At 48.4% G+C, this 16,237-nt stretch overlaps 1 protein-coding gene across 1 annotated transcript; it reads left to right on the top strand.

Moving 5' to 3' along the window:
* Positions 1 to 1,366: 1,366 nt before the first annotated feature.
* Positions 1,367 to 6,626, top strand: FAM187B (family with sequence similarity 187 member B). Its single transcript, XM_055551138.1, has 2 exons — positions 1,367 to 2,076; positions 6,239 to 6,626. The coding sequence occupies exons 1-2, from the start codon at positions 1,367 to 1,369 to the stop codon at positions 6,624 to 6,626; spliced, it is 1,098 nt and encodes a 365-aa protein (XP_055407113.1).
* The last annotated feature ends 9,611 nt before the right edge of the window (positions 6,627 to 16,237 follow it).

The raw sequence follows: 16,237 nt of genomic DNA, 5'->3' as shown, positions 1-16,237 counted from the left end.
AGCTCCAATACTTCAGCCACCTGATGCGAAGAGCTGACTCATTAGAAAAGACCCTGATGCTGGAAAAGATTGAAGTCAGGAGAAGGGGACAACCAGAGGACAAGATATTTGACAGGTATCACTGACTCGATGGACATGAGTTTGAGCAAGCTCCAGGAGTTGGTGATGGACAGGTAAGCCTGGCGTGCTGTTGTCCATGGGGTTGCACAGAGTCGGACATGACTGACCAACTGAACTGGACTGATCATCATCATTCAAGGGTTCTACACTGGTGAATTCACTGACTCACTAGAATTTATTTGTAACCCCCAAGTTGGTACCCACAGTCATATTCATTTGCAGACATGCACAGAGTGGCAAGAAAATTGAGTCACCCAACAATGCACATTCCCAGCCAAGGCCACACAAGGTGACCCTCTGCCTTCTGGTTTCAGCTCCCATACTGTGTTAGCAAGTATGGTCCTCTTCATGGTCTATTTAGTGCCATGTTTTTGGCATTTTTGTGTTTCTATTGGTGATTTTGATTTTCAATATTTATTTATTTTTGGCTGAGGAGTTTAGGAAAGAATCTGGGAAAGGGGCTACCAAGAAAAAAATATATTTGTTTAAAATGAGTTGAGTCTCGCAGACCTCCCACAGGTCCTCTGTTGGGAGGACCAGCATATGCAAAGATCCTAAGGCATGAGCTCTTTGCTTGCCTGATATATTCAGGGTGCAGTCAGGAGGCCAGCATGGCTGGAGCAGTTGGGTGGGGAAGGGTAGGAGGTCAGAAGGGAACCAGAGAGGATTTAGTCACCTCTCCGTTCTCAGCACTTGCAAGTGTGCCCAGAACATGGTAGCATGCCTGTGTGCTTCGTTGCTCAGTCATGTCCGACTCTTTGCAACCCCATGGACTGTAGCCTGCCAGGCTCCTCTGTCCATGAGATTTTCCAGGCTAGAATACTGGAGTGGGTTGCCATTCCCTTCTCCAGGGGATCTTCCCAACCCAGAGATTGAGCCCAGGTCTTTTGCATTACAGGCGAATTCTTTACTGCCAGAGCCACCAGGGAGGTCCCCGAACAAAGTACATGTTCAGAAGAAAATGTGTTGAACGTTCACATGTGTCACTTTAACACCAAAATAGGGAGGTGATAGAGAAAATCCTGAATAGACAAGTTGTGTCCTACCCCAGCAGAAGTGGAAGGCTTGGGAGAGAAATGAAATAAGATTGCTAACTTGTCACAGGACAGATATGGGAATTGTGACCTCACATCCCATGGGGGTGGACTACAGTCCTTCCTGCTATCAGGGCTGAGGCCTGAGGTTCATGGGTGACCTCACAAAGTCCAGGGTGGGGCCCAGCCCACTTTCACAGTCGCAGTCCACCATGCTGACCACCCTGTGGCTGTTGCTCTGCTTTGCTCTCCCGGTTCAGGAGTCGCCCTTTTCTATCAGCTGTCCTAATCACAAGCATTGTCGACTGGCCCTGCTCTCAAACAATGATATCATCCTGCACTGCAATGCCCCTGGGGCACAGTGGCAATTCTTCACGCCACTCAAGACCACCTGGGCCAGCAATTCCACTACTAATCTCAACATGATAACAATGCTCAATGGCAACCTTCTCATTAAAAATCCACTACCCTCCCATACAGGCATTTATAACTGCAACAACAAGGATGGCAAGAAAGTGATGCGGTATGAAATTGACTTCCAAGATGTCGTCACCCTACATATTACACACAAAGATCTGGACCAAAAGCCCCTGCAGAATGAGAGCCTGAGTCTGAGTAGCAAGCAGTTCGTCTTCACCCACTGGGAGCCCTGGCAAGACTGTAACCGCTGCGGGGAGCCAGGTGAACGCAAACGCCTGGGGTACTGCTACATCCAAGAGTCCCTGGAAAACCCAATGCCCTGCTGGCTCTATCTGGGAGATGAGAAGCTGTGGTCCAGCCGCTTGAGGCCTGAGATGCAGGTGGAGACCTGCCACATCCCGTGTACACTCATAGATTCGAAATATGTCATTTTTGACAACTTCCAGCTTAGAAACAAAGTGGGATCTGCGTGGCTCACCTGCCCCTTAGGATCTATCTACAGGTGATGGAATCGGGTACCAGCCCTGCCCTTGACCCCTTGCCAGGCGCTCCCCATCTGGGAGCCTTTGTGGTTAACCTGTGCAGAGAGGGAGGGATTCTGTGTTGCTAATCAGTGCCACAGTCTCTCTCCTTGGGCTTCTTTGGATATCCCTCTTGGCGTCCACTGAGCCACACACAGATAGAACAAGGACAGCTAGTACCCAGGGAGCACTCGGCTGACCCTAGGCCCAGCCCTGCACTGGGTGGTGCTGTGGACGTGGTGGTCATCAGGTAACTGCACATCTGGTCCTTAGGAAGCTCCTAGTCCAGGAGGGGAGATGGACCAGGGTGGTCAGGATTGGAATGAGAGAAGCTCAGGCAAGTGATGGAACTGTGAGGTAGGTAGCTCAGGAAGCTGTGAGACTCCTGAGTCCTCAAACTCATGTGGAATGATCATCAAGCCTGGGATGAAAGGATGGATGCCTATCATGACCTGTGTCCCTGAGAGCTCCCATTCTTGTTCTGTCTTCCTGTCTGGTGGTAATGGTTGAGTCACTAAGTTGTGTTTGACTCTTTGCAACTCCATGGACTGTAACCCACCAGGCTCCTCTGTTCAGGCAAGGATACTGGAGTGGGTTGCCATTCCTTCTTAAGGGTTCCTGCCTGGAGCCCCTGGGAAATCTTTCCCTCTTCACGTTTTTCCCTGCCCACCTGCTTCCCTGGTGGCTCAGATGGTAAAATATCAGCATGCAATGCAGGAGACCTGGGTTTGGTCCCTGGGTGGGGAAGATACCTTGGAGAGGGGAATGGCTGTCACTACCCCAACAGTAACAGCTGCAACCACTCACAGGGCAGCACTTACCCTTTAGGCTGGTCCCTAGGCAAACACTCTTCTTAAACCACATCCTCTGCCATCCTTCTTCCCTCACCCAAGGAGCTGTGAACTCCAAGAAGGCTCATTCATAGATGAGGAAACTACAGCTCAGAGGAATGCCTGGGGGAATCCACGGTGAGAGGTGGCAGCACAGACCTTATGACACATACTTGGCCATGGGGACCCCCTTTGCCCTTCTCCCCCACTGGCCAGTGGCAACCCTTTCCTTGCAAGTTGGGAGCCTGAGCAACCTCTTGAGGGCTCTGCAGCTACCGGCTCTGTGGAATCTGGCTTCATTGCCTCCATCTGGTTTTCTTTCCCTTGGTCATCCCAGCTGTGACTTCTGTTGTTGTTATTGTTCAGTCACTGAGTTATGTCCCACTCTTTGTGACCCCATGGACTGCAGCACCCCAGGCGTCCTGTCCTTCACCATCTGTCTTTCTCAAGCTCATGTTCATTGAGTCGGTGGTGCCATTCAACCACTTCATCCTCTGTCATCCCCTTCTCCTCCTGCCTTCAGTCTTTCCCAGCATCAGAGTCTTTCCCAGTGAGTTGGCTCTTTGAATCAGGTGGTCAAAGTATCGGAGCTTCAGCATCAGTCTTTCCAATGAAGAATTATTCAGAGTTGATTTCCTTTAGGGTTGACTGGTTTGATCTCCTTGCTGTCCAAAGGACTCTCAAGAGTCTTCTCCAGAACCACAGTTCAAAAGCATCAATTCTTCAGTGCTCAGCCTTATTTGCGGAGAAGGCAATGGCACCCCCCTCCAGTACTGTTACCTGGAAAATCCCATGGATGGAGGAGCCTGGTGGGCTTCAGTCCATGGGGTCGCTAAGAGTCAGACACAACTGAGCGACTTCACTTTCACTTTTCACTTTCATACATTGGAGAAGGAAATGGCAACCCACTCCAGTGTTCTTGCCTGGAGAATCCCAGGGATGGGGGAACCTGGTGGGCTGCCCTCTATGGGGTCTCAGAGAGTCAGACACGACTGAAGCGACTCAGCAGCCACAGCAGCAGCAGCAGCCTTATTTGTGGTCCAACTCTCACATCCCATGCATGACTACTGGAAAAACCCTAGCTTTGACTATACAGACCTTTGTTGGCTAAGTCATGTCTCCTTTTTAATATTCTGTCTAGGTTTGTCATAGCTTTTCTTCCAAGGAGCAAGTGTCTTACAATTTCATGGCTGCAGTCACCACCGTCAGTGATTTGGAGCTCAAGAAAATAAAATCTGTCACTGCTTCCACTTTTTCCCCTTCTATTTGCCATGAAGTAATGGGACCAGATGCCATGATCTTAGTTTTTTTAATGCTGAGTTTTATGCCAGCTTTTTCTTTCTCTTTTTCTTGCTCTCATATCTTTTTGTCTCCCTTTTTCCTTTCTTCCTCCTCCTCGATGTATAAAAGTAACACCTGCTTCCTTAAAAAAAAAAAGCCCACAATTCAGAAAAGTGAATGTGCATGTGACTCCTCCTTCCATCTAGAATCACACACCTATTCCATGTCATTTGCCAAGTAAGGGGCACCTGAGTGCCCACCACAGGGAACTTGAAAAGAGAGGTCACTGAGGCTTCAAGAATTGCTATGTCTCCAGGGAGCTGAGGGGAAGGGCATTTCATGTGAGGTTACTATCTTGGCCTCTGCCACTTTCCTGCTGTGTGACTTTAGCCTGTGGCCTCTCTGGTCCTCAGTTTCCCCATCTGTATAATATGGGTTGTATTCGTTTGCTACGACCACTGTAACAGAACACCACCAACCAGGTGGCTTCAACCAACAGGGAATTCTCTTCCAGTTCTGCAGACAGATCAAGGTGTCAGCAGGGCCACGTACCCTCTGAGAGGCTGGATAGGCTCCTTCCTCGCCTCTTTCTGGCTTCTGGTGGTGGCCACAATTCTTGGCCTGCCTTGACTTGTGACTGCATCCCTCCAGCCTCTGCCTCTGTCATCACCTGGCGTTCTCCCCCTGTGTCTCGTGTCTCTGCCTCTTCTCTTTTCTTACATGGATACAGGTTATATTGGTGGATTTAAGGCCCACCTGACTCCCACCCTGGTGGCTCACATGGCAGAGAATCTGCTTGCAATGCAGGAGATCTGGGTGGGGAAGATCCCCTGGAGAAGGAAAAGGCAACCCACTCCAGTGGGGCCTGGAGAATTCCATGGACAGAGGCGCCTGGCAGGCTACCATCCAGGGAGTGGCAGAGTTGGACACGACTGAGCGACTTTCCCTTTCATAACTCCCATCTGACCTCATCTGAACTAATTACAATGGCAACAACTCTATTTTCAAACAAGGTCACATTCTCAGTTTCCGGTTAGGACATGAATTTGGGAAGTACGGAGGTCTTGCGGGACCTGGCCTCAGGGTCATTGTGATTCCTAAGGGAGCAAATGCCAGTAAAGACATTTACGACAGGGTCCCACACACTAACAGGTGTGACTATTGCTTTTATAATCTTTCACCTTGTTATTGTCTGTTGCTTACCCCTTTTGTTTCCCAGCCATGATGGGTGTGTTATATCCCTGATTTATGTGTTCACTGATCACGTTTTTCACTGAGCATTTATAAACCAAGCATCTAAACTCTAGGCACCAGAGAGGCAATGAAGAACATAACCAAAAAAGATACCTGCTCTCATGCAGCAATAAACCAATGATATGAATGAAACACACAGTCTTTCTTTTTTTTTTTTATTGGAGTATAATTGCTTTTACAATGTTGAGAACCCAGCATTTTAGTTGGCGATAAAGGGAGGTGAAAGTTTTAAATAAGGAGAGCAGAGAAAGCGTTCCTGAGAAGCTGCCATTCAGCCAAGGCTGAGAGGAGGTGAGAGAGCTCTGTGTATTGAGGGAGAGCATTCCAAGCTGAGTGCAAAGATCCGGGGCAGGACTGTGCCCAGCCGTCAGAGAAACCTCTAGGAGGTGTGGCTGGGACAGAGTGAGTGAGGGAGAGCAGAGGAAATAGGGTCAGGCAGGTAAAGAGGTGCACACACAGTTAGGGAGTGTCTTGCTAATTCTTCCAGATAACCCTCTGAGGTCACTGCAGTCATGACACTCTCAGGTTTCAGATGAAGAAACAGAGGCAGAGGCGTTTGGTTAAGTGGTCCCGGGGAAGTAAGGGGCTGGGCTCTGAGAGCTCCCAGCCATCCTGCCCCCACCTTCCCTTTGTTCTTTGCTGCATAGCTCTCCTTGGAGGGGGATGCTCTGTTTGCTGTTCCCAAAGAGAAGAGTGCTGCCATCTCTACCTCCTTTCAGACATGGGTCTGCCCTCCCCCTCTCTGGGGTTTTGCAACTGAGTTTGTCCTCCTTCGCAGGCCTGTATTGTGGGAAGCCAACAACCTCTCCTTAACATGGAAGGACCAGCTCTCCGGCAAGAGCATCAGCACCATCATGGACTCCTCCAATGGCGGCAGCTGGCTGCAGGTCTTCCAGTCGGCCATTTACAGGTGCTTCGTGCAGCAAGAGCTCATGGCTCAATTCAACTCCAAGGTCAGTGTGGATCCACTGAAGTTTCTGGTCCCAGAAAAGTCCAAACAACAACTAGAGGCAGAGAAGACCCGGAAAGAAAACGCCAACTCTGTCCTTAAGGGGCTGATGGTGATGATGCTTGTGGGCACAGTCTTAATTGTGCTGGGGTGCCTGTTCAAACAATTCTGCTTTTCCCAGAGCCGGAAGAGAAACAAGATGTTTCTGGTGAAATAAAGTCAGCCCTTTGGGTCCAGGAGACCTGGTCTCCTGTGCTTTCGTTGCCCCATGAGTCCTGCTGCTCTGGGCTCACCCACACCTCCCTCTGCACGTGTGTGGACCAAAACAGACACGGGGCCGCAGCTAAGGGTGACTGACCTCTCCCTGGTCCAAGTCCTGCTCTGTCGACTCATTCACAATCCCCATGCCACAGGTGAGGAAACTGAGGCTAGACTTCCTCTCTGGTCACCGTGGGGTGGGGGTGGGGGGACACCAGTTCAAACCCAGGTGGCCTGGCTAAAGCCTTGTGCTCCTCAGAGGAAGGAAGGAAGGGCTGGAATGAGGCCATGTGGGGAGTGAGTCTCTGGGTGTGGAAACTGTAGCCACCTCACTCACCACACTCTCCCAAGGATGAGGGCAGGGATGGGGGATGGGAGTGGGTCACCCCAGAAGCCCCGGATCCTCACTGGACTGCTGCCTTTCCTTGCCCGTTCCTTGCACCCCGCCTCCCCCACCATCTCAGTGGCACTGGGGCCTCCAGGCCTCAACCATAGCTCCCCAGGTTAGAGGGGCCACCAGAGTGGTGGCCCAGTTAGCAGATGAGCACCCCCCTCCTGATTCTTGCAATGGCGAGAGCTCCCTCAGACACCCTGAGAAAGGAGAGACAGGCCTCTGTGCTGGGACAAGGCACTAGGCCTGGCCCCGCTGTCCTGTGGCAATCACCAGGCCCGGCTGGCTGTTCCCGGAAAGGTTATACACTATTTAACAGAGTGCAAGAGTCAGAAATACATATTAATGCCTTGTAAAATTCATGGCCCTGATATTCCATTGTGAAAGAACAACAGGGCAGATCTGAAACTTCCAGAACTTCTGTCTCCGAGAGAGGGCAGTGCTCACCCCTCACACCCCAGACACTGTTGGTGAAACACCTAAGGCTTCACATGGTACCCAGGGAGGCAAAGATACCTCCAGAAAGGGAGAGTGTTTGTGGAGAGCTAAAGTGGGGGTCCACTGGGAAGCAGAGGCAGAGAACAACAAAAATAATTATTTTTGTTGTTATTTTGGGGGACCGCCTGGCACGGTCAGAACTCACATCCTTCACAAACGTTATGGTCCTCACAGCCAACTATGAGCCACACTGTGAACCTCTCTTTTGTAGCTGAGAACGCTAAAGCACAGATCTCTCAAGCAAGCTGCCTGAAGTCACACAGTGAACTTGGGAAGGGGCTGGCAATGGGAGAGAGAAAGAAGACTTCTGGATGCCCCCCAGATCTGCTCCTAGGAAACCCGCAGTGCCCTGTGTCCACAGCAGCTCACTGCATAGCGGCTGAAAGTGAAACAGCCAAAGCCAAGCGTGGGTCTGATGCCCAGGCCTATCTGCACAGCACTGAACTGAAGTTCATACAACCCACACAAGGCTGTTAGTGCCCTACTGTGGTGGGTAGACCTTAAGGTGACCCCAGGGAGTCCCAACTCCCAGTGTCCATGCCTTTGTGTGACTACCCACCCTTCATTGTGACTTGCTTCCAACCAATAGAATATTATGAAGGTGTTGGGTGTTGCTTCTTTGATTAGGTTATATCACAGAAGACTGTGTCAGCCATGTAGAGCAGGAGAGGCTTCTCTGGCTCGATGAAGCAGGCAGCTGTGTTGAGGAAGCCCACCTGGCAGGGAGCTGTGGGCAGCCTCTGGGAGCTCCAAGTGTCACCCTTTGAGGGTGAAGCCCTCTGAAAGCCAGAGTCTCTAGCACACAGCTGCAAGGGAATGATTTCTGCCAAAAACTTGAATGAGTTTGGAAGTAGATTCTTCTCCAGTTGAGCCACCAGATAAGAACACATCCTGACCAACACCTTGACTGGGTAGAGGACTCAGCCAAGCCATGTCTGGACTCCTGACCCACAGAAACTAGGGGATCATAAATGGTGCTGTTTAAGTTACAAAGTGTATTGCAATTTTTTAAGCAGCGATAGGCAACTGATAACACCCAGCCATGCAACCCACTCCAGTATTCTTACTTGGAGAATTCCATGGACAGAGGAGCCTGGCAGGCTACAGTCTACATGCCCACAAAAACGTTGGGCATGATTGAAGCAACTTAGCACAGCACACCCAGCCGTATCCCCCAGCCCACCATAAAGTCCTAGCATCAGCTGTCGCATGGATGGCTCCTGGATGCAGCAGTGGCTTCCTAACTTTGCTCAGAGGCCTGCTGGGCCAGGCATGGGGCAGGCTGGCAGCCTGGCTGTCAGTGCTCCCAGGAGCAATCCTTACTCATGAAGAGTGGGAATGGGAGGGTAGACATCCAGCTTCCCCAGTCCTATATGGTACAACTCAGAGGCACATTCCACACTTTCTCTCAGAGGGTCCCCAGTGACCCCAGGGGGCACAGCTGCAGCCAGCTTTTTTGTTGCTGTTCAGTTACTGAGTCATGTCTGACTCTTTGTGACCCCAAGGCCTGCAGTACGCCAGGCCTCCTTGTCCCTCATCATCTCCCAAAGTTTGCCCAAGTTCATGTCCACTGCGTGGGAGATGCCATCCAGCCACCTCATGCTCTGATGCCCTCTTCTCCTTCTGCCTTCAATCTTTCCCAGCATCAAGGACTTTTCTATTGAGTTGGCTGTTTGCATCAGACAATCAAAATCTGGAGTTTAAGCTTCAGCATCAGTCCTTCCAATGAGTATTCAGGGTTGATTACCCTTAAGATTGGTTTGATCTCCTTGTTGTCCAAGGAACTCTCAGGAGTCTTTTCCAGTACCACAGTTCAAAGGCATCAGTTCCACAGTTCGAAGGCATCAGCTCCTTAGGGCACCTTTTATCAGCTTACCCTGTACCCCACCTCATTTGTCCCTCCACTCTGCTTCCCAAGAAAATATCCTTCAGTTTTTCAGCTCCCCATTTTCTCTCCTGGGTCCGAAGACATGAATTTAGACCTATTGTTGTCTCACAGGTCCCTGAGACTTGGTTATTTTTCCTCCAGTATTCTCTACTGTTTAGGTTGAAGAATGTCTACTGATCTGTCTTCAAGTTCACTTTCTTCCTCTGTCGTCTCCATTCTGCTGTTTAGTCCATCAAGTGAGCCTTTTACTTTGGTTTTTGTATTTTTCAGTCCTAACATTTCCATCTGGTTGTTCTTTATAGTATCTTCTGTCTCCTTGTTGATGTACTCTATTGGATTAGGCAAAAAGTTTGTTCGGGTTTTTCTTTAAGAATGTATAGAAAAACAACATCAACAAAAAAACAAACCTCGAACAAACTTTTTGGCCAACCCAGTATTTTCATATTTGCTTTTAGGGAATCCTTAACAGAGACGCCAACATTGCCAAGTCAGTGACTCCCTGAGCCAAGCAGGGGAAAGGCCTTGAAGGCTGCTGTGATGTGGGAGTTCTAACACGGAGTGATGGGCCTGGTTCTTCTGAAAGTCCCATGTGATTCTGGAAATTGAGATGTTTGAGTGAAACTGTCCAGCTGATGAATGTTTGTCTCAAACGAGTTTTCAAACACAGTGTCAGTCAAATAAGACACATGTGCAGGCTGAATTTAGCCCATGGTGGCTAATTTGAGAGCTCTTGTTTCAACCTTGATTAGGGTCAAGTGAATCATTTTCAATGATTCATTCAAAAAATATTTACTAAGTTCAAGTAGCCAGGGACAGTTTCTCTGAAGAGATGACATTTCAGATTGAGCCTGAATAACAAAAAACTGAGCAAGTAGGGATTTGGAGGAAGGACATATTAGTTTCCTATAGCTGCCGTGACAAATTACCACAAGCTTAATGCCTTAAATCACTGCAGATGGTGATTGCAGCCATGAAATTAAAAGACGCTTGCTTCTTGGAAGGAAAGTTATGACCAACCTAGATAGCATATTAAAAAGCAGATACATTACTTTGCCAACAAAGGTTTGTCTAGTCAAGGCTATGGTTTTTCCTGTGGTCATGTATGGATGTGAGAGCTGGACTGTGAAGAAGGCTGAGCACCGAAGAATTGATGCTTTTGAACTGTGGTGTTGGAGAAGACTCTTGAGAGTCCCTTGGACTGCAGGGAGATCCAACCAGTCCATTCTGAAGGAGATCAGCCCTGGGATTTCTTTGGAAGGAATGATGCTGAAGCTGAAACTCCAATACTTTGGCCACCTCATGAGAAGAGTTGACTCATTGGAAAAGACTCTGATGCTGGGAGGGATTGGGGGCAAGAGGAGAAGGGGATGACAGAGGATGAGATGGCTGGATGGCATCACTGACTCGATGGACGTGAGTCTGAGTGAACTCCGGGAGTTAGTGATGGACAGGGAGGCCTAGCGTGCTGCGGTTCATGGGGCTGCAAAGAGTCGGACACAACTGAGCGACTGAACTGAACTGAATGCCTTAAAGCAATACACATTTTTAATCCTGTAGTTCTGAAGGTCAGAAGTCCAAAATGGGACTTACTTGGCTAAAATCAAGGTGTCAGCAACTGAGTTCTTCTGGAGTCTTGAGAGGGAGAATTCATTTCCTTGCATCCTCCATCTTGCCTATGCCTCCAACTTCAAAGCCAGCAACATTGTATTTTTTTTAATATTTATTTTTATTTATTTATTTGACTGCACCACCAGGTCTTACCTGAAGCATATAGGATCTAGTTTCCTGAGCAGAGATTGAGCCTGGGCTCCCTGCATTGGAAGGGCAGAGTCTTAGCCACTGGACCACAAGGGAAGACCCACCACATTATATTTTCACTGACTCTCTGACTGACTCTCTCTTGCTCTCTGATTCTCCTCCTTCCCTCTTTTTTTTTTTTTGGCTGGTCTTTGTTGCTGCTAGCAGGCTTTCTCTAGTTGCGGTGAGCACAGTCGACTCTCTAGCCGCAGTACACAGGCTTCTCATTGCAGTGGCTTCTTTTGTTGCAAAGCACAGGCTCCAGGGTGCGCAGGTTCAGTGGCTGCAGGGTGCAGACTGAGTTGCCCCGAGGCATGTGGAGTCTTCCCAGAGCAGGGATCAAAACTGTGTCCCCTGCATTGGAAGGTGGATTCTTAACCACTGGACCTCCAAGGAAGTCCTCCTGCTTCCCTCTTAGAAGAACTCCATGATTACATTAGGCCCACCCAATAATCCAAAATTATCTCCCCATCTCAATATCCTTAACTTGGTCACACCTGCAAAGTCCCTTCCAGTGTGTCAACAACGTATTCCTAGGTTCTGGGGGTTGGCAGCAACCCTCCTTGGGGCAACACTATTTAGCCTACTACCATAAGCAGTTCCAAGCAGAGGACTCGTTCATAAGGGCTCTGGGTGGATGTCCGTGGTGGATGGAGCTGATGAGAGCAGGATGGACACCAAGGAGGTAGCCAGGGGCCAGATCACGTAGGGCTTGTGGCCCAGGATTTAGACTTTATTTGTAGTGAGGTGTCCATAGGGTCACAAAGAGTCGGACATGACTGAGCAACTTTCACTCACTGTAGTGAGATGGGAGCCATGGGAGGCTGTTGAGTAGTTGTAGGGACATGATCTGATGTCCACTGAAGAAGATAATACTGGCAGGAGCTCCTTACAGGTAGGGGAGGGGCAACCCATAGGGTGGAGCACAGAGTAGCGGCCACTCTCCACGTAGCCCACTGGACGATGAGAAACTTTCATCACCTAGCAGGAAAAATACCACTCCTTCCCACACCTCCAAGTGCAGTGCAAGACTCAACATGCCCCATATTCCACTTTTAGCTATCCTCTTTCTACCTTTTCCTTTTCCTATTGCTATTTTTTAAAGACAAGGTTTAGAGCAGTTTTAGGTTCACAGCAAAGCAGCTGAAAGTACAGAGATGTCCCATAGATACCCCTGCCCCGCACATGCATGGCCTCCCCCATTTCCAGCATCTCCCACCATTGTGGTTCATCTGTTGCAACTGATGAACCTGTACTGACACATCATAATCATCCCAAGTCCATAGTTTATATAACGATGATTCAGTGTTCTCGACTTTGGCCGTTTTGATAGGCATGTAGTGGTTTCTATTTTTCACGGGAGGAAACTGAGGGCCAGAGAGGTGAATTCACTTGCCCATGGAAAGTTAGTGGATCAGTTACAGCGGCAAAACAAGATACTCCCAAATCAGAGATTTAAAATAGTAAGCATTCATTATTGCTTACAAGTCTGCAAACCAATTGTGTAGTTCTGGTCTCTGCTGGGATCGATTGTTCATGACTCAATGATCAGCAGTACCTAGGGTTGTTGGCTCTACTGATTTTGGCTGAGCTCTCTCATGTTTAGGAGTCGGCTGCCTGTAGGCTGGACCAGGTGCCATCAGCTGGAGCAGCTGGGCTGTCCTCCATGTGATCTCTCATTCTCTAGAAGACCAACCCAGGCTTGTCCACAAGGTGGAGGTAGGGGTCCAAGAAAGTGACTAGAAGCTGCAAGGCCTCTCGAGGTCCAGGCTCAGAACTAGCACGTGATCAGGACTGGGACAGGGTGGACTTGGTTTGCCATGCAACCTGAAGGTCAGATTTGCGGAAGACCCCTGGACAAGGTATCAGTTATCTACCGCCCAAGAGACTTCTCTGGTGGTCCAGTGGTTAAGAATCCTCCTTCCAATGCAGGGAACACAGGTTTAATCCCTAGTCAGGGAACTGCTATCCCACATGCTGGGGGCAAATAAGCTCAAACACTGCAATGAAAATCCCACACGCTGCAACTAGGATCCAATGCAGTCAAAAATAAATAAATGAAAAAACATTTTTTTAAAGGACAGAAACCACCCAAAACAAGTAGCTTAATACAACAATTGCTTCCTTCTCTCTCCAGTCTGTAGGTTGCCAGTGTAGGCTGGGCTCACATGGGTGCTTCTTCAGGTCTTAGCTGGACTCATTCATGCATCTGTGATCTGTGGTCAGCTCTTGGAGGCTAGATGGCTCTGCTTCTGGGGGACAAAAGATACTCGGCTGGGGAACCTCTAATCTCTTATCCACTCACAGGTGAGCCCAGATTGTTCACAAGGTCATGGCAAGAGTCCAGAGAGCAAATAGGAGCTGGAAGCCTACCCTTAGAACTAGTTCAGCATAACTCTAACCACGTTCTGTTGGCCAAAACAAGTTACAAGGTCAGCCCAGATTCAAGGGGTAGGGAAATAGACTGCATTTCCTGATGAGAAGACTAACAAAGTCACATACAGAATGTGTACATAAAGGAGTGACTATTACAATCATTATGTAATCACTCTACCAAGGGCAGTAAGTAACACAGCTGGGATTCTAATCCGGAATGCAGACTGCTTCCACATAGCCTTCTCTTCTCAAGATGTATCACTTCTGTCCTCTCTTCAGCTTCCGCACTTCCTCTAATATCTTCCCAATCTGTTATTTGAGCCCTCCAATAACTTTCTGTCTTAGAACAGATTTAGCTGTAATAAAAATCCAAGCAAAGTTATTTAAGCTAAGAAGGAATTTATTGGTTCTATGTGAAGTCAAGTAGGCCTTAGGAAGTATCACTACGAACAAAGCTAGTGGAGGTGATGGAATTCCAGTTGAGCTATTTCAGTCCTAAAAGATGATGCTTTGAAAGTGCTGCACTCAATATGTCAGCAAATTTGGAAAACTCAGCAGTGGCCACAGGACTGAAAAAGGTCAGTTTTCATTCCAATCCCCAAAAAAGGCAATGCCAAAGAATGCTCAAACTACGGCACAATTGCACTCATCTCACATGCTAGTAAAGTAATGCTCAAAATTCTCCAAGCTGGGCTTCAGCAGTAAGTGAACCGTGAACTTCCAGATGTGCAAGCTGGTTTTACAAAAGGCAGAGGAACCAGATATCAAATTGCCAACATCTGCTGGATCATGGAAAAAGCAAGAGAGTTCCAGAAAAACATCTATTTCTGCTTTATTGACTATGCCAAAGCCTTTGACTGTGTGGATCACAATAAACTGTGGAAAATTCTGAAAGAGATGGGAATACTAGACCACCTGAGTCGCCTCTTGAGAAACCTGTATGCATGTCAGGAAGCAACAGTTAGAACTGGACATGGAACAACAGACTGTTTCCAAATAGGAAAAGGAGTATGTCAGGGTTGTATATTGTCACCCTGCTTATTTAACTTGTATGCAGCGTACATCATGAGAAACTCTGGGCTGGAGGAAGCACAAGCTGGAATCGAGATTGCTGGGAGAAATATCAATAACCTCAGATATGCAGATGACACCACCCTTATGGCAGAAAGTGAAGAAGAACTAAAGAGCCTCTTGATGAAAGTGAAAGAGGAGAGGCAAAAAGTTGGTTTAAAGCTCAACATTCAGAAAACTAAGATCATGGCATCCGGTCCCATCATGGGAAATAGATGGGGAAACAGTGGAAACAGTGGCTGACTTTATTTTGGGGGGCTCCAAAATCACTGCAGATGGTGATTGCAGCCATGAAATTAAAAGATGCTTACTCCTTGGAAGGAAAGTTATGACCAACCTAGACAGCATATTAAAAAGCAGAGACATTACTTTGTCAACAAAGATCTGTCTAGTCAGGGCTATGGTTTTTCCAGCAGTCATGTATGGATGTGAGAGTTGGACTATAAAGAAAGCTGAGCGCCGAAGAATTGATGCTTTTGAACTGTGGTGTTGGAGAAGACTCTTGAGAGTCCCTTGGACTGCAAGGAGATCCAACCAGTCCCTCCTAAAAGAGATCAGTCCTGGGTGTTCATTTGGAAGGACTGATGTTGAAGCTGAAACTCCAATATTTTGGCCACCTGATGTGAAGAGCTGACTCATATGAAAAGCCCCTGATGCTGGGAAAGATTGAAGGCAAGAGGAGAAGGGGACGACAGAGGATGAGATGGTTGGATGGCATCACCAACTCAATGGACATGAGTTTGGGTAAACTCCGGGAGTTGGTGATGGACAGGGAGGCCTGGCATGCTGTGATTCATGGGGTCGCAAAGAGTCGGACATGAGTGAGTGACTGAACTCAACTGAACTGAACTGGAACCAAGAAGTCCAGGGGCAGGTCTTGCTTCAGGCACAGTTAGATCCAGGTGCTCCAAAATGTTCTCCAGTATCATCTTCCTTCATATCTCTACTCCACCCTTTTTCTGTGTTGCCTTAATCCTCAAGCAATGCTTCCTTAGAAGAGATGAGGGCTGCTGCAGGATCACATCACAGCAGCTTAGCAACCTTGATGGAAAGAGAGCAGACCTCCAGTAACAACAGCAACAGTGGAGCACTCACTGTGTGCCAGACATCGTTCTAAGAACCTGGCAAGTTTAATTTATCACTCCTCACCATACTCTACAAGGCATAATCATCATCCCCATTTTACAGAAGAGGGAACTGAGGCACAGAGAGGTTAAGATCCATATCTAAGGGTACATAGGGGAGCTTCCGTGGTGGCTCAGCGGTAAAGAATCTGCCCACCAATGCAGGAGACAGGGGTTCGATCCCTGATCTGGGAAGATTCCACATGTGGTGGAGCAGCTAAACTTGTGCACCACAACTATTGAGCCTGTGCTCTAGAACCCTGGAGCCACAACTACTGAGCCTGTGTAGGGCTCTGCAATAAAAGAAGCCACTGCAATGAGAAGCCCACATACTGCAACTAGAGTGGGCCCCATTTGCTACAAATAGAGAAAAGCCAAGCAGCAACAAAGACCCAGCACTGCCTGAAATAAATAAATAGTGCTAA

The sequence above is a fragment of the Bubalus kerabau genome, chromosome 17, assembly GCF_029407905.1.
Source record: "Bubalus kerabau isolate K-KA32 ecotype Philippines breed swamp buffalo chromosome 17, PCC_UOA_SB_1v2, whole genome shotgun sequence".
Classification (NCBI taxonomy): Eukaryota; Metazoa; Chordata; class Mammalia; order Artiodactyla; family Bovidae; genus Bubalus; species Bubalus kerabau.
This window is presented reverse-complemented; position numbering and strand designations above follow the sequence as displayed.

Excerpts from the sequence above, each read along its gene's own strand:
- FAM187B (XM_055551138.1), top strand. The coding sequence starts at position 1,367 with ATGCTGACCACCCTGTGGCTGTTGCTCTGCTTTGCTCTCCCGGTTCAG. Across the intron at positions 2,077-6,238 it reads CCCTTAGGATCTATCTACAG|GCCTGTATTGTGGGAAGCCA; the intron begins GTGATGGAATCG and ends CCTCCTTCGCAG.